At 33.3% G+C, this 27,396-nt stretch overlaps 1 protein-coding gene across 1 annotated transcript in view; it reads right to left on the bottom strand.

Moving 5' to 3' along the window:
- LOC123719959 (CUGBP Elav-like family member 4) overlaps positions 1-27,396 on the bottom strand; it is a 343,252-nt gene that overhangs the window by 101,836 nt on the left and 214,020 nt on the right. Inside the window, exon 2 of the mRNA XM_045676305.1 lies at positions 11,841-11,889. Coding sequence (XP_045532261.1) covers positions 11,841-11,889 — 49 coding nt within the window. The remainder of the gene's footprint in view (positions 1-11,840; positions 11,890-27,396) is intronic.

Below are 27,396 nucleotides of genomic sequence, written 5' to 3'. Positions count from 1 at the left end.
TTATGGATTTTCAGCATTAAAATTTTTCTATGTTTTTACCGATCATGTTTCGAACTAAATGAAGTTTGGTCGAATAAAGACGCATGGATATAAATGTCATGTCAAGCATTGTGACTACTTATGTCGGTATACTGTAGTTTATTTTGTGTTCATTCACATTTATAAAAACATAAATATTTTTAAGTCAACAGGAATAGTTATGTCTCATAGGGAGAAATTGGCTGTGCCAAAAATTAATCTGGAAATGTATAGAAAAACACCTTTGTATGACAATCAAGTTTTTTAATAAATTACCAAATAATTAAAAGATCTTCCTACTAGAGTTATTAAAAATCAACTTAATGAACTACTTTCGGCTTTTCTCCTGCGTGTCCCGACAGAAGTCGTTTTGATCGATGCACTCTCTTTAATTGTAAAGATTGATTTAGGATTTTTACAATACGCGACAGAGTCCTTCATTTCTCGCGATAAGATTTTATGCTTCCTAATGGGGATTCGACGAATTCTGGCTTAACAGCATTAACAGCCTTTGTAGTTCTATATTATCTCCTCCCTGATATTTTCTGGTCTTCCATAGACGAGGTGCTGTTGTAACTGTTGATAGTACGATATACGAACATACGGGTAATACCAAACTTTTGAAGTGTCTGGAATATGACCGACGGCTCCATACCCACTTCGTGCAAGGTGATCATTGCAATCCTATTTTCTTTCACATCCATTCCATATTGTTGATTTTGAACACGAATAAAAACGTGAAATGGCGCAATATCGAAAAAAATATACGTGTTCCAAATCCAAAATAATTAAAAAGTTAAAAATTTTATGTAACAGTATTTAAGGCCAGACTACCTAGTTATATTTTAATAGTGATAATTGACTAAAATTATATGCCTCATAATGTATGTAACTTCTGTATAAAATTATTTTTAGACAAATTATGGCAGGCAGAATATGCGAATTTGGGTTGTAACACATTCTTGCATATTAATTATAATTATTAACCTATTTCTATGACTGAACTTCTAACTTCATACGTTGCATTTTATCAAATAAAATATGGAAAGGTTTCGTTCGATTGCGTGACCAAGAAGCCATTAAGTAATAAATATCTTAAAGAGATATCTCTCTCTACGTATCAGAATAGCGTATTCAGTCGATGTAATAATAGATGATATGTGACCTTTATCAAATTGCCCGACAGCCTTATACTTTCTGCTTGCTGTACTCTTGAATTTTTCCAAAGGGTTGGAGTTTTGTATTTATTTTTAGATTCTCTAAAGATAACTTGGAGAAAGGTTTTTGCAATGTTTTTTTTTAAAAAACCTACGCTATTTTATGGTACGTTTTGTTGGAACAGCTTTAAAATCAAACCATTGTAACTTACAAGGCTGTTACAAAATATATCGAATCTTAGATAGTTTTCAAAGTAAATTTAAAAGGAATCTATTTCAGAAATGTTATATACATTGATTGTACAAGAGCCATAGATATATAGGACGATATGTCAATTTATAGATTTCTTACAAGAATTACCTATTAGTATATTCCATATGAGAATAATTCATCCCTGTCCAGCTTTACACCGTCAGCGTTGTCGGTTAAAATTGAATAATTTATCAAACGAGATATCAAATCGCTTTTATAGACGATAAAGTGTGGAATTATTATTTCCTTGTTAATGGTGCCGATAAATCTCGAACGTTATGCGTTCGGTGACGTCACATTGTAACTTGATGCTGGTTTAACGATCGTTTTAATGGCCTAGTGCTGGGTATTATCGATTATCTGAGATTTTAAGACTTTGCATACACCAAAATTCAGAATTGAAATATCTTTATTTGCAGTTGCATAATGTGTATGAGTATTGCCTGGTGGACGTAATACATAACTGGAAAAACTTTTCGTAGGTATTATAATTAAAAATAGAATTGGTTTGGTAATTTTGTACCATACAGCATAGTACTGTACCAAGTATGATAGGATTTTGTTGTAATTCGACAGCGATAAGTTTTCGAATTAGAAAACAAAACAGCGCTGTTGGTAAAGCAATGTTGTCTAAAAATAAAATTGATGCATTATCTATATAAAAATTAATGCATTTTTAAATTAATAGAACTCAGTTATAATAGTTTAACTTCAGAAGAATACAAGAGTAATACCTTTTATTTAAATGGTTGGCAATATCAAGACATAAAGGGATACAGAAAAACGTAACGCGAAATGTTCCGTGAGATGTGGGAATAATTCACGAGATACCGTGATGCGGACTCATTATCACATTATTTATTGAGTCTTAGTGCACATTATCTACCTGTTCTATCCACTATACATTACACAGGTCACGGTTGTTTAAGAAAAACTATTAATGTTATTATCGTTGCTTTGATAGGTGAGGCATATTGTTACCTGTGAATTTTGACTATTTACATATATAAGCTGGTCTACAGTCTTTAGTCAATTCAGTTGCCACCGTGAGTTCTGAATTTGGTATTAGCATCAACGCGAAATAGTCAAAATATATAACAATAAGCCGAACACCGGAGCTTTTCACGCAACTTATACACCTCAACAATCAGATCTTTGAACGTGTCTTGGAAATACGATTTCTAGGCACAATGATTGATGAAAAGGGTGACCATAGCAACGAAATTCGCTGCAGAACAGAGAGCAGAACGCCTTTTCAAAAATAAAAAAGAAACTTTGTGACAAGCGCCTTAATTTACAGCTTAGTACGCGCATTCCGCGATGTCATGTCTTCTCTGTGCTGTTCTACGGCGTAGAATCTTGGACGCTAAAAGAGACTATGTTCAAAAAACTGGATGCATTTTAGATCTGGATTTGACGCATGCTTAAAATATCTGGGATATACCGCGTATGAAATACAACTATGCTGGACAGAATGCTGAAGAATAAAGGAGTGCTTATGACGGTTAGGAAAGGAAACTTGAGTATTTCGGACACTTTTTACGTAATAGCAAAAATGCAAAATGCAGAGTGACAGATATAAGGAAATCTAGCCGCAGACGCACTTCTTGGTCTTGTGTTGGTGAAAGCACCAAGTCATTGCTTAGAAGCGCGGCCTCCAAATTTAAACTAGCCATGATGATTGCCAACCTTCCCAAGGACATGGCACTATAAGAAGATATATAAGCTATTATAGTAAAATACATTTGTAATATAGCTTTAAATTAAAGAAAGATTTTACTTAGGCCACCTATAGAACTTTCACCTACATAGAAAATATGTATATTGTGAAAAAAATTGCTGTTGTAACTTGATGTTGCTATGTACGTTTTAAATAGATTTGGTTCTGTCAACATAAGTGAATGAAAAGTATTAAATTATTTTATATAGAATGGTCCAAAATAAAATCTTTCCCTAAAACCGATCTCAGTATTAAGAGCAAGTAAATTGAATTAGGCAGCTAACGTTCCCTCACTAAGCTGTTTAAGAGTACCCATGTAAGGGTCCCATTTGGTCCGGAAATAACATTATAATTGGGACAGCCTATGAAAAAAAGTTCGTATAATCTAAAAGGAATTTTTATATCGAAAAATTTAGCCACATACAAATACATATCTTTTTTATAATTGTTTTTTTTTTATATCATGAAATATATGAAACGTAAAAGATTTCCCTCCGGTTCTAAATTATTAATTCCAAGAATCAAAATGTTTTATCACTAAGTGATTAAGTACAATTACCAATGGATTATATTCCCAGCATAAATTATCGTGTTATCTATGAACCTATAATATCATATAAAAATTAAATTTATCAGAACACGCAGTTGTAGTTGTTATAAACTGGCTGAAAAGTGAAAAAAACAAAATAAATCTAAAAAAGATGTTTGACAGCGTATTTTTAAAGCGCATTGTTCGAAAAACAAATATGGCGTAGACCAACTTTTGTATTTCCAGTTTGGTTTGTCGCAATGGTCACCTCAGAAGTTCTAGAAGCGTCAACAGTCGATGTCACTTCGCAGAGTTACTTTAAAATATTTACGACTCGAAGTTTCTATAAGAAAAAGAGCCATACCAAATTTATAGTTCTTAGATGGACGCCGGAAGTTTTAGATACGTTATCTTTCTGTTTTGTCATTTCAGATTTATTTGTGTTAGTGTGTTTTAAGAGGTTTGGTGTTTGGTTTGTTTTAGCAAGGATTTTATTATATCTATATCTTAACGACAGTTGTTTAAAATTGAGATGACTGTATCTTATATAATTACTTATATATAACTACTTACTTTTTTTTGTATACTTTATTATCGTCTTTATTGTTAATATTTCGTTACAAAAGTTAGTAATTGATAAAGTATTTTGACATTTTTTTAATATGGCAATAATTTATGTTTTCGACTTAGGTTACTTAGGTTTAAGCCTGCGAAATGTTAATTATGAATATTATAGCAATTAATAAACAGGTCACAAAACATTTAGGCTTTCGCTATTATAATTATTCATCAAGTTCAACATAGAGATTGGAACACTTAATCTGTAAACAAAATTATTTTAGTTATGACAAATTTATTGTAATGAGCAGCTGTAAAGTTTATTCGAGTGGTCGATAGAAAATAATTTCATAATAAATATAAACTTTAGCTTTAAACTTAGTCGGATACATATAAATTAAATCTCTTTGGTAAGCGTAAGGTATCATTAAAATGATTGTTAGTAATACAACTTAATTAGCGTTTTCAAATTTGTTGTTCTTTGATGAATAAAATAGTAATAATAGGTAGTATAAAATATAATCAAATTTGGTAGCGGTACCGATAAGTATGTATGACGTATGTAGCAGTAGGTATGAGGTTGGTTATTGATTGGGTATTTTCTACCAGTTTTATAAAAAGCATACTACTACATAATTTTGATAGTTTTCGATAATCTTGGGTTACGATACCCGAATTAAAACCATTTTATTTTAAATGCATTCACTAATTCGTAATTGTAGCACGGTCATCTTTAGTGTTTAGAAAGTCGATTTATCAGCTTGTCGCCCGCGGTCAGTCCGACAGGCCCACAGATAATAAATAAAACAAAGGAACATGGCAGCCCACACCCAGTGTTGCCATTTTTCGGACCTTTTGTGCCGCGTGTGTATGACAAACACGTCAAAAGATTGCGCCATTTATACAATTGTTTAACATTTTTATTGTAGCTTGTTTAATTAAACGTAAGTATTCATGGAAGTGTGAACATGTCATTTGGGTAAATTTATACGTGATTATTCACTTCGTTAGTTTTGTTTAATGTACTGCATTAAAAATTGTTGTTTAGTAGCAAAGGTTATGTTAATACTTTACGCATATTTAAATGACTTATTTTGCTTGAATTATATTAAAAACGTAGTTTGTATCTACATTTATAGTTTAATTTAACTTAATCCTTGTTGAATATTTTAGATGTAAATACTACTTTTGAAGAATTATATATAGACTGTGTTATTTTTTTGATGTATACCGAAACTTATTGAAATCACTTAGCGAGAAAGTTATTGTTAGATTATATTATTAGAGTACATTTAGCTTTGTTTTGAAATAAGTTTGTGTTATTCATAATATATCGATTATCGTTTAACTTTTCTTATTACTTTGAATATTAAAGAATATTCCCCCAATTCATTACAACACTAATAAGTAATGAAGCGACAAAATAAATGATACTGTAATGACAATTCATCGCGTGACGGATGTCATTATATACCAATTACAAATCACATTTATGGTTGGACGAGGGTAGAATTTTCGTGGTCACATTTTAAATACTTGGACTTTCATTGATATTAGGGTATGATAGAAAAACATCACAATTAAAAGCCTGATAAGAAGACAACATTAAAACATTTATTTAAAATAATGAAGATATGAATGCTATTAATTTAGGTCTTAGTATAAATTGAATGCACCCATTTTTAATAATATTTTAAAGCTGTATTATTCTGTCTGATGCTCACATGAATAAGTAGAAGAAACGAAAAAAGTAAATACGCAAACGTTATATAGATTTATTTGTACCTGTGATCTTTAATTTAAAAAATACAGATCAGGTACAGCATAGAACTACAAGTATTCATGTATTATTGTTTTAAGGCTCTATAACAGTAATATACAGGCGTAATTTCTTTTTAGTATGGGCCCAAGAGTCAAATACCAATTGATGAGCTGTTTCGATTGGAATCCACAAGAGCAGCAGAAGCGTTACCGTTCCAAACAGACTTGCCGATATACAGTTGCAGATGAACTTAAGTGAGCTATAAAGACGCGACGTAGTAGTTTAAAACTGATACAGACATAGTATGTTAAGCTAGGTAAGCAAAAACTGGATACAAAAAAATTGTTTAAATCCTTTCACTGATTAAAAATTACTTTATCTTGTTAATAACGATATATCCGAATTTTAAGCCCTCAAAACTGTTCGCAATTAAATTTCGTGTTTTCGATTCAAAAAATCCCTTTCATTAATTTAAAAACCAACGGAGGGTGGGCAAATATTTTCCAATCGTCAAAGTAAATTATTTGGTTTCATCAAAATGATTGATCTGGACCCAATTTTCCGTATAAGTTCGCTTCAGTAAACGCCTTGAAAGTGATTAACGGGTTAACTTTTAGAGATATGTGTTTGTTCGATTTAACGTAATTTGGATATAAAATCTTTATTAAACTATAGGTACATTCTAAGTTATCTTTAACATTATAATTGTAAGCTTTTTAATTATAACCAAGTTATTGCTATTACCAACCAATACAATTTATTGCTATTTATACAGTCGCATAAAATAGGATGCAAGTAAATTTATTATTAATAAAATATTTTTTTAAAAATCATTTTTAGAATATTTTTATAGTAGAATACGATAAAAGTGAATCAATGACTTCACCAAGTCGTACGTAAAAGGCTGATAATTACAAGTATCGGGTTTTTAGTATGTAACTACGTATAGCGTACCGTATCTGCTAACTAGTGCAGATGGGATGCATCCATTAGCCAGCCTAGCCCCGCCAATGCGATTAGGTCACGAACACTGGCGTAATATAAGAACATTTTATTCAATTCTCGTCTTGGTGAACATCTCCCGAACATTCTACTTTCTTAGTATTTTAATGATGTACACTACGTTTGTGGAATTGCAATTTTGCTCAAAGACTTTAGATCTGAATATTTCTTTTTGTGAAAAACAACGCTTTATGAATTGCATGAAAGTGAGATTTTTTCCTTTGAATTTCTGTTATTAGATTTGCTTTGTACACTGGAAATTAGCAAACCAGGCACTTTAACCTATAAGAGTTATATGTTTAAGTTGCTTTTGTAGTATTTAGTTGCATATAATTTATATCAATGTAATTAATAAGTTTATATACTGATAAACATATATACTACAATTTGCAAGCAATACAAAAATGTGGGTTGGCTGCAAGAAAGTGCCTTACCAAGTCTACAAAATAAATTTATGTACATCAATTTCCGAAACCGGCAAATGAGGAAGCGTAATTCTGCGTGTATTTTATAAGTAGGCGATCAACCTTCTCTGCCTACCAAACACTGCTACAGATGGAAATCGCCGTTATAACCACATCTGTTATCTATCTTTATATTTCATAAGAGTTTTTGAAATATCAATATTTATGCCTAAAACACTGAAAATGTATTATGTAATGCACTTATTGCCAAAAATCTTAAATAGTAGAATGTGAGCAAAAAGAGTCACTATAATAATTAATTACTATTCCCCGCAAAGCACCGGTACTTGCAAGTTGTAGGATTGTCAGATATTTAGTCAATTTCGCAAACTTGGTGACAACCGGTCCGCTTCCAACACAATCATAGAATTGAACCCAGTATTGGCTACTGTATTAAATAACTTTGTTGAACTGTTGTCGCTTTAATAATACCAGCACTATCCCGAACTCAGTTAATAATACATTGTCAAACATTTTTATATAAAATATTTTTCCTATTAGAATCATACGTTAATTTCTCTTAAAATACCTCCTTATGACAAGATACACAAAATTGTTCCATGTGCCTCGTACGAATTCGAATTGCCTGCATAATTCGCCAATGTTTCGGGTTTTATATTACTATGACAGCAACTACATTGATATTTTCCACCTCACCATAGAAGATGTGAGGATGTATTTGAAGAGGCGGGAAGGAAGGAATTTTGTTTAATCAGTGATTTGAAATATAAAGTATTATTTGTTGTTTAAAAATTTAAATTTTGTATTAAAATTAATGTACTTACTTGTTTTCTGTTACATATATATTGTAACAGAAAATATATGTAATCTGTTTTGGTATTCTGTAATGTTTATGTTTTTTGTTTTATAATATGTATGTTAGCTGTACGATAACTAATAATTAAATAAATAAAAATACTAATCACACTCCTTTTAACATTTACTACTGAATTATTTTTCATCATAAAAATTATGATTTAGTAGTTTCTTACAAGGCTTCGATTTAAAATATAATACAAAAATATTTTTAATAGTCCCTATGTTAGGAATACAAATATCAAATACTACTTTACACTGTCTATTATTATTTCAAATGTATAATTCATTTCAGCGCTTTAAGTACAGCACATTTAGTTTGCAATAATATTGTGCAAATTCCGTCGTTCGCTCTGAAGATATTATGGTTTCCATATTAACGCTCCGCGGTTGGTGCAGCAATGTTTTCACGACCCTCAGCCAAGCATATGTTTAGATTTGCTTGGGAATTGCACTGTGGTTTTAGATATTTATGTAGAACTGTTTTTGAATTCTACTTTCAAATGACGTTGAAAACATAAGTTATTAAACATGTTTTATGAATTTCCTTAAAAAGCAAATCCATCAAAAGTTTTTACGCTTCTTAAAATACATGTATTCTAAAATATAAACAAAAAACATTTTCCAAAATCCTTGAGTTCGCGTTAACACCTCAATTACCACACCGGTTATGAAGTAATTAAATTATGTCGCGATACATATCTCAGTTTTGTTTTTCCTCACAAAAAATTGCATGTCAACATTGTAATCGTGTTACCGTCGAGAAATGTCGTTGTGTAAGCAATTAATTAATGTTGAATTAAATTTAGGAGATATTAAACAATATAAGGAAAATTGTGTATATTTTCGAAATACCTTATTTTAAAATTCGATTCTCAATTTAGAAAAAACTTAATTCGATTCCTGTATTTTTTTGTTTTATCCTAAAAAAAACATTAACGCTACTTATTCTAATTTTCTGCTAGGTGAAATATATATTATAGATTACTCCGTTACAGTTTAATAAGTAATCTAATAAATAAAAATTGAATACAGACTGAAAACTAACCATTTTTTATATTAAATTTTATAGTTCAAGAACTTATTATATATTATAAAACATCCCTATAGCTTCAATAAAAAAAGGCGACAAATTGTCGCTGTCATAACATTTTTAACCCCGATGCCTTACTTGGTTCATTTTCTAGCCCTCACTTATCTATGTCTCGGGGCGTGTAATTTCAGCTTTATTATTTATCCTTTGTAAAGTATGCACTTGGTAATTTATAGAAAACAAGTGATAAAAGAACCATTTCATCGCAGCTATGTTTAATTATGAAAAAGAAATCTTTATGTGTACATTTCTAAAAAAATGTTGTTGTTTAGACATTTTATAAGGTTAAATACCTTTGATTTATATAAATGCAATAGATGCACACCATTATTGTAATTTTATTAATTTTGATATTAAAACAACCCTGTTTTGTTCTTATTAATTGAAAGCCTTAACATACAACATATAAACTGTATAGTTCTAACTATACCTCAATATAAGAATTACTAAAGATATCTTCAAATATAAACATTTCTTATTAGGTACACTAAATTGAAATATAAAACCTATGCATGATAATTTTAGATCGTTCCAGTCGCAAGGATATTAAAATTTAATCATATTTACGGTTTGCAGACGTAATATTTTCATATTAGTATTGCTCGTATGGCTAAAAAAGAAAAATGCCCGACCGATACGTGTAATACCGAATATGGAAGAATAAGAATCGATCGCACAAAAAGAAATAAAATGACAAATCCAAAACACGCCTTTTCGTTTTTCATAAAATCTACATATAGAATTTTAGGTGGAATTTTACCGTCGAAGCCAGTGAAGGCTGCCCAATAATTAAATTCGACTCATCAAAAGCTATAACTAGTGACGTTCGTGTGTGTCGTTGATATGAATTTATCGATTATTCGGCGAGGATATTTTATAAGCGGTGTTCGGTGTTATGTATGACAGCAGTTTTAAATGTGATTTTCGATTTTACATTTTTTAAAAATCGAAAACTATCGGACACTATTGCTTATGTATAGGATTTTTACAGGTCCCATCGCCAGAATGCCAGTTTCTCTACAATCAGACAAAAAGGTTACTTAAGATGTTACAGGAGAAATCAAGTAACTTTGTACATAAAACTAATCAACATTATAGTGAAAATAAGTATGAATTTAACGATAGCAAAAACACAGCAATTAAATACAGATAAGACGAAATGTAACCCTTACCTTCGGTACCAATTTGACAAAATGTCGTAATAATCGTAACAGTCACGCAACATAAATTACGTACATTTACCGTTATTAAAACGACTACGGCTGAATGGAACCTGTTGCGTTCAGTTCACGTTTTTTCCCCTCAACACTAATGAGTGTATACCCTTGAAAGTTTTAGTGGTTCACTACTTCATTTACTAGTGTTGGTTGAACGCAGGGTGAAAAAGCCGACGAAAGAATTGTTTTAACAGATTTTTTCACTCGCACTTCTCTGGAATTTAAAAGTTGAACGTTTGAAAATTTATAAATATTTTGAGGTATGATATATTTCTAAGAGAATTCTTTGGACACAATATTCTTAAATTATATTTTATAGCATATAATTAATAGGATTGATATTCTATATTCGATATATACATAATAAAACTGATACCATTTTTCAGACTAAATGTGTTGTACAATATTAAAATCATTATATTACGAAAATTGATATTTGTCTCATCACTGAGTTGTCCCATGTTTAAGGTTCTATAATTTCCTTAGGGGTTAAGTCTGGGTTGTATTTGACGATAGCCAACTAAATTATTAACCTATCCCTGCTAAGGGGTCACTCTGGGCCCAAAATATTTGATAGATATTATCTTTTATCGCATTGTGGGTTGGTCTATTAACAAAATGATGAGTGAACTATGAGAGAGTCAAACTAATTTCAGCTGGTGAAACTTTTTTTCATGTTTAAGCTCATATTGCCTTTATTATTATGTAAAACATTCTGTAAAATATATATTATTTACCTTCTTATTAATGTTGATATTTATAAATAACTTTATGGTTGATTGTTAATGTCTTAGTGATGAAGGTTTTGTGGTTACATCAATATTTACCAAACACCTGAGCATTGACGTTTGAAATAATAACTCGCTTCAATTCGGAAATATCAATATTTAACCAGTCACCGGTCACGTTCGGTCCCTCAAAACCCCAATAATTTTCTATTAGATTTTTAGTCAGATAAGAGTTGTGGCTGAGTGAGGTCGCTACGCTTCTGAGTCGAGGGTGCAGACGTGTCCCATTACTGCTTTTCAACTTAAAGTATTTCCTTTAAGTTTTCTTTTCCTTCATTTCTTGATATATCTACTTCATACAATATTAAAGAAAGTTTATTTGCGAGCGAAAACTGATGTGTAAAATAAAAAAAAAATAAGATAAGGTTTTTTAATTTGTGAATGTGGACTAAAATAAGTATATTCCTAATAAAATAATAAAGTAAAAATTACCTTACTTTTTAAAATATAAATAAGATTTTACCTCCTCTATTTTCACTATCTGCTGGTTTGACCTGTATTGCTCGATTCATCTGAAACAAAAATAGAAAAACATAACCATTTGATTAATTACGTAATACTGTTATATAACTGCGTGGTTTAGTTAGTTATAAACATGGTATACAACGATTGATCCTGAGTTCGATCAGAGTAGTTTGAGTTTTGTTTTATTATGAGATATAACTTGTAGCCAGCCAGTAACAATTAAAGAGACGCAAAAATCGGGTTTTCTGAGTCGTTTTGGGAGTTACTAATGTTCAATAACACAACACAACGTAATTAAAAAATGCTACATGTAGATAGATACGCATTATTTAAATTATTTATCACCATCTGATTAGCAATCATTAAATTCAAATTGCGGTTTAATCAACCATGCCATTACATTGCAGCGACTGAAGTGTTAAATAAGAGAGCCTAGCTAGTTTGATTATTGTAAAATTTTCTGAGCGCGTCAAACGTTTCACCACACTGAATCCCAATAGGGGTTAATTTACGCATAGTAATTCTAAAACACATTCTAACGAGCCTGCATAATTAAAGCGGGCTCATTGAGAGGCTTCGATGCGGTTCGAATATTTGTTAATTATTATTATCGATTAACACTTCGCATTCTTACATGCTGTTGTGTTATTGGTATTTTAGCTTAAACGTGGTTATAACATTCTCTTAATACCTACATAGTACTGGAGAGTTAATCAATCCAACAGTCCACTACTGAATTATCTTCTATTAGTAGATGTAACTAGTAGAGAAATCATACAATGATAACGGTATTGAGTAATTGTGACGTATTAAGTGATAAGTACGATAGTCTTACGTATTATTAAAAAAATTAAACGAAATATAAATATTAAAATTAAAAAAAATTAAAGAAAGAAAGAAACTCTATCATTTTTAATATATTAACTGTCGAAACAATATAAGTTTTAGTGTTTTCAATAAAATACTTATTTGATTGATGTGATTTGAAGCTAATATGAAACAAGTGAAAATTAGAAACTAACGCTCAAATTGAATAAACATTCGTCATGCACTGAATAGTTTGGAAATGAACGAAGTTTTGAATATTCATGCAATTCGTTATATTATTGCAGCTAGCAAGTTTTTATGACTGCTCAATAATTTGTAAATTATATTTTTTTGTTTTTTTGAGTTTTACGAAATAGATTATAGTGAAATCGATTATTATTGAATATATAATTGTTTTTATGTGTATATATGTTAATTTTGACAAACATCAATACGAAATAGGAAATTGAACAAAAGCATATTAAATCACTTTTTATGCTAACAGAATTGATGAAATTTATTCATTTATTTTTGAAAGCTTTGGTGATTTCAATACTTGTGACTCTTATTATTCCCATCAATTCCCCCCTCCCCCAGAATATGAAGATGCAGTTTAAACAGAGATTACCCCAGGGGGGTACCACACGTTTCCGCTGTGGAGAATCCCCCTCTGAGCGTCCATCATCGGAACAATCAGTATTCGGTGGTGGATGCACAGGCTGCCCTTCGTATTCTGGGGTGGGCAAAAACTGCTCAAAAAACTATAAGTTTCGATCTCGGGGCAAACGGAAGAATTTACCGAAGGCATCCCCTTCCACGCTCTCAGTGGACTTTACCAATGTTAGGGGGCTCAACTCTAATCTTAACGCGGTTCACTTTCACCTCGAAACTGCGAAGCCAGCCTTATTCTTCCTTACTGAGACTCAGATATCCTTCCCGGCTGATACTTCCTACCTCTCCTACCCAGGGTACAAATTGGAACATTCATTTGTGCCGCGGGCGGGAGTTTGCGTGTACGTCAGAGAGGATATCTGTTCTCGTCGCCTCGGGTCGCTTGAAGGAAGGGACCTATCTAGCCTCTGGCTGCGCGTAGACTGCGATGACCATCCGCGATTCTACGCATGCCTGTATAGGTCCCATAGCGGAAATACCGAAACTGAGCGACTCATTGAGCACATCCAAATGGCTACAGATTCCCTGCTCGAAGGGGTTTCTACCGCTGAAATCGTGATACTTGGCGATTTTAACGCTCACCATGCCGATTGGCTCGGTTCGGAAACCACCGATCACGCGGGAAGATCCTTTCACGACTTTGCTTTAGCTTACGACCTGTCACAAATGGTCCCTGCGATTACGCGAATACCAGATGTGGATGGTCATAAACCCTCTTTGTTGGACCTTCTGCTGACCTCACATCCGGAGACCTATCAAGTCTCTGTTGACCCGCCATTGGGTTCATCGGATCATTGTGTGGTCCGGAGTACTGTGCCTACTACGCGCCCCCCTCGGCCCCGTTTTTCGGGTTGTCGTCGTATTTGGCACTATCGGTCAGCAGATTGGGATGGGATGCGGTCTTTCTTTGCGTCCTACCCTTGGGGGCCTATGTGCTTTTCGTCGGAAGCTCCAGATTCCGTCGCTGCCTCTGTCGCCGAAGTGGTTCTGCAGGGCATGGAACTTTTTATTCCATTCTCTGCGGTGCCGATCGGTGGCAGGTCACAGCCCTGGTTTAAGCGTTCTTGCAAGGCGGCATCGCGTCGAAAGCGAGAATGCTTTAATGCATGGGCGGAAGCGGCGATATCTCGTGATGCCAATACCAGCGAACATAAAAAAGCATATAACTCAGCCTCCAGGTCCTTCAAACGGGAAATCGCTAAGGCAAAGTCAGAGCACATCGCCAGATTTGGCGAGAGATTGGCCCAACTCCCTTCTGGGACCCGAGCCTTCTGGTCTCTCGCCAAAGCTGTACAAGGGAATTTTTGTCAGCCATCGATACCACCGCTGCACAGAGAGGATGACTCGCTCGCCCACACTGCGAAGGAGAAGGCCGACCTCTTGGGCTGTCTCTTTGCGTCCAACTCGACTTTGGATGACCGGGGGAGATCACCACCGGCGATTTCGCGGTGTGATAACTCAATGCCGGAAATCACATTCCAGCAACGTGCTGTTCGCAGAGCACTATCTTCCTTGGACATTCATAAGTCGAGCGGGCCGGATGGTATCCCTCCAATTGTGCTGCGTAGATGTGCTCCTGAGTTGGCTCCGGTCCTGACGCGCCTTTTCCGGTACCTGTACTCGCTCGGCACTGTCCCGAAGTGCTGGAAGACCGCTTCGATACATCCGATCCCTAAAAAAGGCGATCGCACTGATCCATCCAACTATCGCCCAATCGCAATAACCTCCTTGTTCTCCAAAATAATGGAATCCATTATTAATGGCCAGCTCTTGAGTTATCTAGAGGGCCACCAGCTGATTAGCGATTATCAGTACGGCTTTCGTCGTGGTCGTTCAGCTGGTGACCTTCTAGTATACCTTACTCATAGATGGGCAGAGGCAATTGAGTCCAAGGGGGAGGCACTAGCGGTTAGTTTGGACATAGCGAAAGCCTTCGATCGGGTGTGGCACAAAGCACTGCTCTCGAAGCTACCAGCCTACGGGCTTCCTGAGAAATTATGCGACTGGATCTCCAGCTTTCTAGCCGATCGGAGCATCAAGGTCGTCGTCGACGGAGCATGTTCCGACCTTAAACCCGTGAATGCTGGGGTCCCACAAGGCTGTGTTCTGTCCCCGACCCTGTTTCTTCTGCATATCAATGACATGTTGCAACTTAGCAACATTCATTGCTATGCGGACGACAGCACTGGGGATACTCTTTACACTGGCACTTTTACGTGGAGTCTCGGACTGGGGTAGACTAAACCTAGTCCAATTTAACCCCAAGAAGACACAAGTTTGCGCGTTTTCCGCGAAAAAAATACCCTTTGTCGCTACTCCTCTTTTCGAAAACACTCTTCTTGAAGCCACAGCCAGCATCGGAATACTTGGCGTTGACATATCGAACGACGTTCATTTGGAGGTTTCGCGGTCATTTGGAGGGAAAGGCTAAATTAGCCTCCAAAAAGCTTGGTGTGCTCAGCAAGGCGAGACGGTACTTCACTCCGGGCCACCGCTTGCAACTCTATAAAGCGCAAATACGGCCCCACATGGAATACTGTTCTCACCTCTGGGCGGGGGCTCCCCAGTACCAGCTCCTTCCACTTGACCGTATCCAACGAAGAGCGGTTCGAATCGTCGATGACCAATCCCTCTCCGAGCGGCTCGATCCTTTGGCGTTGCGTAGAGATGTGGGGTCACTCTGCATCTTCTACCGCATTTACCATGGAGAGTGTTCAGAGGAGTTGTTCGGATTAATACCTGCAGCTGAGTTTCAGCATCGGACGTCGAGGCAAAATACAAAATTCCACCCGTATCACCTCGACGTCCGACGTTCCACGACTGAGCGTTTCTCAAGGCAATTTTTGCCGCGCACCACCGCTATGTGGAACCAGCTGCCCACTGAAGTATTTCCGAACCAATTCGACTTAGGGTCCTTCAAGAAAAGAACGTACAAATTCTTAAAAGGCCGGCAACGCACTCGCGAGCCCTCTGGCATTGAGAGTGTCCATGGGCGGCGGTATCACTTAACATCAGGTGAGCCTCCTGCCCGTTTGCCCCCTATTTTATAAAAAAAAAAAAAAAAATTATCAAGTCTATATTTTATAATATCTAAATATCAGTTCTGAACAAGTAAGAACACACAATATGCATTTTTAGATCCTTCTAGGTCTTGTTACCTGAACAGTTTCTGTAAAACTTTTTAGAAATATAACCTCCTGTACCCGGTAAACTAGCTTTCCGTGAACGTAGAATGAAATTATTCGTACTTTCTCAAGTTTGCTGCTACGAGTGAGAGGGACAGATGACGGGGCGTGGCGCAGTCACGATAGGTATGCCGTAGATCAAAGAACACCTAGATATTATTGAGTTAAGTTCTGAGAAACAGGTCCCTGTTTAGAGCACATGTCAGTAATAAAATAATTTTAGATCATAACCTTATGCATACATGTATCTTTACTGGCTTCGTGATATATAAGAAAATTTATATAATTTGGCTTATCGTTTTATAAGCCTTCCTAACAACCAAGAAAGGATTTAATTATAATAAAGTAGGTATATAGGTTAGAAAAGTATTCATTAGAGGACTTAGGAGCTTATCGTTCCGGCAAATTAACTATTTCTTATTTTCGTTATAATCTTAAGAGTTAAGATTTATTGATTTCATTATTATTTTAAAATTCTATTATAATACGTTTTTTCAATAGTTGGGATATTGTATTTATAGTTGATAGGAACAATTCAAAGTAAATATTCAAGAAAACAATAAAATGTCAATTACATTATCAAGACGAATAGAAAAGCGCAAGCTGCTACGATTTTGCGATGTCACGCTACGAGTTCTACGCGGCGGGTGCTACGTGGCTACGAAATTGAACTTGTCACCCTGTCGCCTGCTACGAATGTTAGCGCTTAGTTTTATTCGATGATAGCATTGTTTTGTTTTAATTTTCTCAAGCCTTCTCAAAGTACACTATACACATATTTGTTTTAAAATCCTAAATACAGTGTTTAAGTGAACTATTACAAGGAAACAAGGTAACAAGGAAATTACATGGTTATTTAAGTTTTCACATGTTTATTAACCTGAGACTCCATCAATAAAACAGAAACATATAAAACGATTATTAATTTTAAATCTTATTGTTGAATGTGACCAGTTTAATATCATAATCGTTTTGTTAATTATTAACATAATACATTATTATAAAATATAAATACGCTACACTAATTTGGATTACAATATAAATGAGAGTACATTTTGTATAGTCGACGAAAACAATTCCCAAAAACCATTTCCCATAAGGCTGTACGTGAAACTGAAAGAAGCGAAGGCTTCTTCAGGGATTACGAGGGAGCTGCATGCTCGGAAAATAATATTTGTATTTAATAGCTTCTGAGATATTAGCCGTCGAGAGTAATTGCTCTTGTTGATGTCCACCTTAAAGAGAAAAATGTTTATTTTATATTACTTCCCTTGTCTTTAAGTAATCTTTTTGTACAATTGGTTTTGGAAGCTATCCAGTGTGGAACTCAAATACACTATTCCATTCTAAAGCCAGTACTACTATACTTAATACCCTCGTAAAAAAGAAATAAAAACTGTAAAGATATGACGTTATCTCTATTGTATTAGCGTTTGACAGACACACTTTGCAGGTGAGTTTAAGCCATAAAACTTGGTAATAAAACTGATAGTTGCGTGTTTAATTTACTGAATGTATCAGTACTCTGGTGGTCATAAAAGTAAATGAATGAATTAGAGTTTTATAGGTGATTTATTTTTTCAATTTCATTAGGGTATATCCTTATTGTCAGACTAGTGACCTATATTTCTATTGAGTTTTTATCGTTACAACGATGAATAGGTATGTTATTTTAATGACTGTTAATGTACATATTATTATAGTATATTATATGTTGTATACAAAGAACTTTAATTTGATTTCTTGCACAAAATATCAAAATAATGATTGGAAACCAATGAATTATGATTATTTATATTATTATTAATTTATGATATTGATTTATCTAAACAGAGGATATTTTTTAAAAGATAATCTATACCGAGACATTGAATAATATTACAGTACATTAGGTATAAGTAAGTAAGTATTAGGTATAAGGAGTTTGATTTCAATAAAATTACTTGCAATGTCCAATGAAGAAAGCATTTTTGATTATCAAGTCGGTAATTTTTGGAAACAAATTTCATACAAACTATTGGAAACTAATTTCAATATCTCGTCCAAATCAAATCAGATCTCAATAATCAAGTTTGTACAAGTTGGAAGCATACACAACAGATATTTGTCATCGCTTCAAAACTAATGTATCGGAGTTTCCAATTAGCGAATATTGTGCGATAATCCAAACGCTTGTCGATATCGTGTTCGTACAAGTTGATTACTGTGTGATAATACCGTGACATTTGAATTACACGCATTTAAACAATATACTTTTAATAAATTGATGTTATTTTAATTCAAATTACCCCAACGTAAGATAAAGCTGTGTTGATATATTTTTAATAAATGCATTTTCTGTATTTACGTTTTGTTTTGAAATTTCAATATATGTATATGTGGTTTGATGCAGACTTGGATGAGGTTTGATGTTGAAAGCAACAATTAATACGAAAGTCTATTGAAATGTAATTACATACAGTTAAAAAAAAATAGTTCTATAAGCTATAAATAACGTCAACGTGTCCAGAATAAATAGAAGAAAGATTCAAGACATATAACCTTATCTTTTATTAATAATCACTTGCCACATTTATTATTTAATACCGCCATAATAACACCATAACCCAAACATTAATTCAGATGACCCAACTGAACAAATATGTCAGATTTGTTTGATGACATTATTACAAAAACATTATACGTAAAAATGCCTCACTTGTCAATTTTGACATTGGACAGTGGCTAAAGAATAGAAGTGATAGTATGGAAATGTTAGAAATTTAATTACTTTGACAATTAAGTACACGATTTTAAGGATACACTATTTTAGCTGAGGGACCCATGCCACCAATTATAAAAAGTATTAATTATCATGTTATTATAGTTAAAGATTTGCGTATTATTCGCAAATATGGTTTGTATACACAGGTGGTGTACTCATAAATAAAAGAGAAGAGTGGAGTTCGCAGAGGTCAAATAACTTATTTGCAAGATGTATGTTATCAGGGCCGACAGTAACCAATCTCACGATTTTATTAAATTCAATTATTTCGTAATATATGCCTCATTATAAAATATTGTGCCTCATACTTTTAATATAGTCAATATGTTGAAGTTTGTTAATACTACTTGAACGTCTTTAAGAAGAAATATATGTGACATTTTATATTCCACAGCGCCATCTTTTGCTCTGAGATATTCCGGTTCACCCTCGATGTTTTCCTTTACTGGACATGTAAGTAATATTTGCGTACAAGGACAGAAAAAGTATCTAGACGGGGTTGTAAAGTTAACCGAAAGGTTGTGTATGACACGCTTAGACACAAGCTTACAGGTTGTTAGAAATAATAGTTTTAATATGGAAACAAATCTTCATATATGAGCGTTGCCACAGACGACGGGAGGAGTAAACATAATAAAGTATCACGCATACAGATCGGTAGGACAGTTAGTTATGGATATTGACGTTACGAATATTATATCACAGTTATGGTGGCTCTCGCAAAAACCAAGGGATCCGTTTATTACTCAAAGTAACTCTCATTGATGGAACATCGTAAATGCCGAACATTTTTTGATTTAAGGAAATATCTCAAAGGTATAATCGCATTATCTGCCTACGAAACTTCGCATATTTATTAAATAATACTCCCTCCTTGTAAAAATCTCGAGGCTCCATTACCTTCACTTAATTCCCTTTAGGGATAAGCTCACAAAGTTTTTTAAGGTCAACACGAGTTAGGCTTTATGATAAATTGTATTATCAAAAATTTGGAATTCATTTAGTACGGGTTTGTAAAGGATGGGATGAGGATTTTAATTATAATTACAATTATGTTAATAATTAGGGAAACAGCTTTTTATAAATTTGCAACATCGTTAATTAAAATGGTATTAAAAGTTTAGTATAAACAATATATAATATTTAAAATATCGTGGATGTGATCTTAAAGATTTAGTTTAACAAACAGTGCAAAGGGAAAAGGCTATATTTTTATTTTTATTATTAATAGTAAGTGAATGATTAACTCTGATACATATTTGTTTTTATTTTATTAAATCTTATCCTACGATCGGTCTTGGATTGCTAATTTATGATCGGTTTTACTTTGAAACAAAACCCAATAATTTGTTTCGAATTTCCAAAGTTACGACGTAAACTTTATTAATTTAATATTATGAGCTAATTTCACTTGTTCAATTTAAGGTTATTCCATTGTTCACTTGGTCATTTTAAGTTTATAATACGGCTGATTGTTTTATCTTGTTAAATTATCGATTCCTTTTAAAGTATAAAATATCTTGAACTGTAGGAAATAATGTAAATATTACTGCAAATTGCATTACTTCAGGATTATCTATTTACCGATTATACATTCTATTTTTACTCATTTTTGTAGTATCTATCCGCTAAATCGAATTTAATGTGCTGTTTCTAGACATTAGACGTTTCTATACATAGACGAAAATGTTTTCTTGTAGTATACTCTCGATTAAATCAATTTATCTTCACAACATAATGTATCACTTATTATATTTCGAAAAAGACTAAGAGAAACAAAACAAAAACATCTTCGTACATCATTACGGTTACCACAGCTCGAGTACAAAACATAAAACAAATTAGGCTCTTCGCTAACCGTGTAAGTTTGTCTATCAAGCCCTAACAAAAAATGAACTCGGGGCTACCAAGTAAATGGGCCGTGGAAGGGATTCTTTGAAACTTCGACAACTGCTGGTTAGGGCATGATAAAACTTTTTATGTTGTGCTTACGACTGACCCAACAGTTTGGCATCTGAAACACATTATGTACATATAAGGTAATAAGTTGTTAAAATATATGGCGCGTTAAAAACCCTGTTTTAGCAAGTTTATTTAGATTTTTTGGCAAAAATGTAAGCTATAAAAACACTTTTCTACTATATTTTGAGTTTTGTTCTAGCAAACTTTACAAACACCGAGGTTATATGCGATTCTGAGTTCAGTAACTATGAAACATGTTCTTTTTCAAGTTAAGTTATATGATAGAATAATTTATAGTGTAGTATTGAATTATTATTATTATTATGAATAAAATAGGATTGGTCTTTGTCAAAGCCTAATAGCAGCCCTGTTATACCGATCTATGTATAGACGCTAGACATATTAAAAATAATTACGATTGACTTAGGTTTCATAATTCCTATAGTTTTGGTTTTAAAACATTTAGTTGTATATATTAAATTACACGTATGGAATGTTGTAAAACTTAAGAAATAAAGATATCTCAAAACTGCTTATATTAAATAAATAAATCAAGACAGTAAATACAAAGATTAAAATATATTTTGAAAGGAATGTTAAAATACATAAGTACATAAACTCAATTTCATTACTTTCTAACGTGAAAATACTTTATTGGAACATTGCCCTGTCATTAAATTCACAGTTACGACAGATGATGTCAAGACGTACTCGCGTACATTGTTCTTAATTATTTTACGAAACGAAGTTAGGGAGGTTCAGTTACGTTTCAAAGACTTGCTTATTAAAAGTCTCATATTATATAATGTGAACACAAAATAAAAGACTGGAATAAGGAAAACAATTTATTAAATAAAATCTTTAACAATTAGTAACTGATAAACTTATATAAATGATAACGCAACAATAAATAGTTGGTATGTTTAAATTGATTACGTAGTCAGTGATTCTATCAGAACATTAAATAACAAAACATAAAAATATAATAACAATAAACACCGAATTAAAAACACGATTGTATTTAAAAGTCCAACTTGTGCAAGTAAACAATTTGAACTCATAAACTTGGTTAAGTATCTTAAATTAATCCACCACTATGCAACCATTAACATAGTTCAAATACACCATTTTCTGTAAACAAAAAATAAATAAAAAGTATAAAAACAATGAAAAGTACACAACAAAACTTATCAAACGTAAACAAATATTACTTACAATAATCGGCGGCGGATATTCAACGTTCGCCGAACGAAATATATCTACGAGATGAACCATATGGACAGATAATTTAGTCTCAATTTAAAAGAAACCGATAAAGCCGTGACGACGGAATAATCGCGTGCGTACGTAAGTATTACGGAGCAGTACAATGCTTACACAGCGGCGGTTGGACGTTGACTGAATGCCGCGCGAAGGAATACACACGCGGGGAGAGGGTACGCACTCACGCAGTCTCCACAGCCAATCGCCTGCGTGAGTCGCGCGCACCCCCGCTCTTCAGGCCCCGCCCCGCGCGCTCCGTCACCTCACAATCGATGCCCTATATTGCATTAATTATTTAGGAAACACGCAATAAGATAACGCAAGGTAACAGATTAGACTTAAAGTTCGAACCTTAAATCATTGTCTAGCATTGCCGAAGAAAAGCATTGGCGTGTTTGTAAATAGCAGCTGTTATTGTAGTTTTTACTTCAGACTTATCACGAACAAATTAGCAGTACTTGGCAGTTTTGGCACGTCACAGTTTGCTGAATGAGAAATGTGCTTAATGACATTTTTGCTCGCTATTCCGATTTTTATTATTTTTCCGTAATGGTCATGTTTAACTTTGATATATTTTAACGTGGGCTGAAGTTTTATTTCTCACGAATATTTTTTATCAATTCTAAAACGGTTATCACAGATCTTATCGGTATTTATAAATATGTTGTGTGGTGTAGTATGAAAAAGAGTTTAAATGTCTATACTATATACAATTAACTTGTCATAGTAGTAGAGTAGAGTGCTCTGGTTTACTCTAAAGCACATACATAAGTTGTTCATTATGTCAGTATAAGACACGTACTACTTAATCATTAGGGAAACGTATTGTTTACATGGTAGTATTCTATTGGTCGCCCACACTGATAGACGTAGACATATTTGAGATTAAAATGCATATCTTAATGTCCTGAATCAAGATTCTCGAAGCACGTACCACGTCACCTGCGACCATCTGTCGAACCTGCACTGAATAACAAACAGCACCGAATAATATAGGATGCTTGTGCCTGTTAAAGATTTCTTATTAGGGATTTGATGACGTGCCCTTATTACTTCGTGAAGAGTTTATCTTAGTACGAATTTACTTTTTAATCTTTGCCATTTTAAGGCATTAAAATATAATTTAAACATAGCAAGGCAGTTTAGAGGTGAAATAGGTTATATTGAATAGCACAAGTTGGTATTTTTTTAAATTACCCTGCCTCAAGTTGACGCAAGTGAGTGAGTGAGTGTTTTGATCATAATAACTTTAATAGAAACCCAACCAGCGCCTTTAGGTAATCTTTATCAAATAATTTGCAATTGATTAAGAATTTTAATATCCATACAATGTGAAATGATAAATTAGTATTTAATTTTAGCGAAGGCTGGCTGTGGGCGGGAGTTGGATGCATTCCAAAGGGGTCGAGCCTCGGAGTAGGCAGGTGAATGGGAGGCTAAATACTTGCTGACGTTATATGAGCGTTAAATAACTAACTTTATAAATTAACTCTGTCCTCCATTTAAGGGCTTAGACGGTCAAATTCCATAAACTTATCATGAGCTCTCGTTTCGTAAAATGTATACATCATTTAATTTATATAATTGATTTTTACTTGTATACAATCTTTAATCGGAGATAGGACAGAATTTTTAGTTACTTTTCTACACGTTGAGACTGTACCTGATATGTCGGATCTCTCGCTGTTTATCTTTACCGTATAAGCCAGTGTTACTTAGAAAAAACGCAGATGGATTTAAACGGACGATCTCACGCTTAGCCAGTAAACACTTATCCGAATATATTATAACACGAGTGTAAAATAACTTGAATGATCTAAATACCTACGTCTTACGTCACAGGCTACGTCTAGTGACCGCCCATGCTCCACACACGAGTGGTTTTGACCACGTAATGAATAAAATATCAACCTCTAGGACATCGTGTTTCCATTCGTCTCACTGACTTTGAAAATTAACTTCCTTTTACTTTTGATATGTTTTTGCTAGTTTTAAGATGGGTTTCAATGAAACTTAGGTACTTTCAAGTAGGCTTTAATTCATTTATTGAATTTTGGTTATTTTGTAGGTTAATAAATATCCTCTTCATTTAATAGCATAATTCATTTTTTAATTGTATATCATCATCACCATGAACGTGGCTTCAATACTGGTTTCAATTGTTAAAAATGTGAATCTCTATGAAACGCATTATTTTGTGAATGGCTGTTTGTTAAAAGACTTATTTAGTGAGCGATGTTTTCCTTCAACATTTTACTCCTGCCTTTTGAAAAAAATAACTTTATTTTTTTCTTAAAAAACTTCGTCTGACAAAGTTAGCAAGGGAACTTTCGTGCAAAATTATTCGTGAGGTTAGGAAGGGATTAGAAAAACACAGCCCAAGTAAATGAATTCGGAACTTAGCTAGTTTGTAAAAACATTTCCTCAATGAAAAAAACATGGTGCTGTCGGCAAAAATTACCATTCAAAGTATCAGGTCCTGCCTTTTATAATTCCCTGTTCAACGTCATTTTGTACTTAGTACCTATATTAGTATTATAATCGCGAGAGATATTTTGTAGTACTTAGCTTAATACTGCTATATTTGATCATCATCATCAAGATGCTACTATCGTTCCTGGTCGAGCAAGAATCTGATCTGTGGCAGCACAAAGGCTTATTCGTGATTCCCATGGCTTGGAAGTCCTATATTTAATAGTGACATTTAAATTACGTCAAATATTTTATCCGACATTGATAAGGACAAATACTCGGAACTGTAAGAAAAATACTTAATATAAGAAATTTATTACTATTAGTGGATTACAATATCAAAAACAACAAAATAATTATTTTTTACACGACATAAATTCATTTTATAGGAAAAAAGTTGAATACAGACGTTCACAGGATTCTAAGGTGGCGGGGCTTTTATAGCCTAAAGAAGGGAAAATTTTGGCGTCAATTCAATGTGGGCGCGGAAAGGTTTGAGTACTTGAGGTGAAAGTGAAAAGATTTTTATTTTACGTTTCTTTCAGATGTGCTTATGGCACCGAAAATTTAATGACTGCGTTTATCATCTCACTTTTCGAAGTTATTAAACTCTTGGGAAAATAAAGAATAATTAGCAGTACTTTTGGTGGAAGATTTTTACAGCTTATCAAAATATCATTACTTTTACGTTAGATTATTATCAAGTCTATGTGTGCTTTGTTTTACAATGAACTGTTTTGTTTTAGGAATTTATATAACTGTTCGCTATAATAAGCAATTGTTATTGTTGCATATGTTATTTATGAACGCTATTGAGCCGAAAACGGTAAGGAATTTTTCGTGGTATTCAGATTTGCAAAGTCGATGAAAGAACGGTCGGACGAAAACAGTTCTTTGTAACGATGGCTTAACGATGAGCGATATGATAGAGTTCTGGAGAAAAGTTATAGAAATCAATAATGCCTAATAACTTATGTAACCTGTTTTTTATATGTATGTTTTAGCCTTTGTGGTAACGAAGCATAAATAAAGAAATGCTTACATATAGTCCACGACACGACAAGGTATGTTTAAGTTTTATAATGTTCCTTCTTTCCTAAACCTATGTTGTTTTTATTGTTTATACGGTTATCAGTAGTTAAATATTTGTAATGATTACTAACTCATTTATAATTTGATTTAATACATTGAATATGATAAATATCTTACAATATATGTATACTTCAAATCTCCCTTTGATCGTGTCAGTACTCTTTACTATTCGGCCCTTATAAGTTTTTCTATCTGCTAAGTTTTAACAAGCTGATCGATATGGGTCCCTAACGAGTATTCGATATCTGACAGGCTTTTGGCGGGAATACTCTGTACACGATTATCATGCAAAAAATCGTAAATGTTTTCAAATTACTTTACCCAGTTCAGGACTATTAAGTTACCGATTGCAGTTTATTTATACATAAGTGTTTACCCTATTATGCTTTTATTAGCCTTCGCGCTATATTTATGCACACATTATTTTATTGATTTTTATAGTCCAAGGCTGTTACGATTATAAAAAGAAAATTTCATTGGACAAGCTGCAGTTTGAGAACACAATCTAAGGGTTAAGCACTAATACTGTTCTTCCTTACATATTATTTTTTAATGCTTGACATGCTGCGTGGCTTACGTGATAACCTTAGTGTCCTGTGTTCAGGTTAGGTGATGACATTACCTTTGTCAATTAAAGGCAAGTAAGTATTAAGCCATATGTCCCATGGCTCTGTACTTATAATTTAACTAAATATATGTATGAAACAGCGTTATTGGTTGAGAACGCTGTTTCATACACATAAATTATTGGCCTCGCATAAAGAAATTTGTACGTTAAATTTACGAATGATCAATACAAATAAGATCTACCTATATCTAGAAACTCCTAAATTTCCGTCATTAATCAAATTAGAGCATGAAAAGCGTAATTATGTCGTATTCATGGTAAAGTTAAATTGTTTGTTTAAAGAAGTATCGAGTCAAAAACTTCGTAGGTTAATTAGATTCTGAAATTTGGAGGCCTTTGAAAAATATTTGTTTTACCCTCGACGCTATTGGTAAGTAAACCCAAGCCCTGTAAAGGGTCAGATATTAATCTCGAAACACTTTATGAATTTTAAAATTGTAAGCTCCGTTCAGGCGATTAGTCAAATAAAATTCAAAGTATTCAAAAAGTTTTATATTGCTTCTGAATTAGTTCATTCAGGTTTCTAAATTAGATTATCTATTGACTTAAAAAATTGATATTTAAAACAATCTGTTTCACATGAGTTAAACTATAATTATCTATATTATATTAATCTAACAAGAAATTTATCTAAATGTTTGCGACACGTATTATTTATGTAAAATTCAAACAAATAATTTATTCTGTGGAACGAAACTAGACTCTGAAT

The sequence above is a fragment of the Pieris brassicae genome, chromosome 2 (genome assembly GCF_905147105.1).
Source record: "Pieris brassicae chromosome 2, ilPieBrab1.1, whole genome shotgun sequence".
In the NCBI taxonomy this organism is placed as follows: Eukaryota; Metazoa; Arthropoda; class Insecta; order Lepidoptera; family Pieridae; genus Pieris; species Pieris brassicae.
The sequence above is the reverse complement of the archived record's forward strand: the minus strand, read 5'-3'. Positions and strand labels throughout refer to the sequence as shown.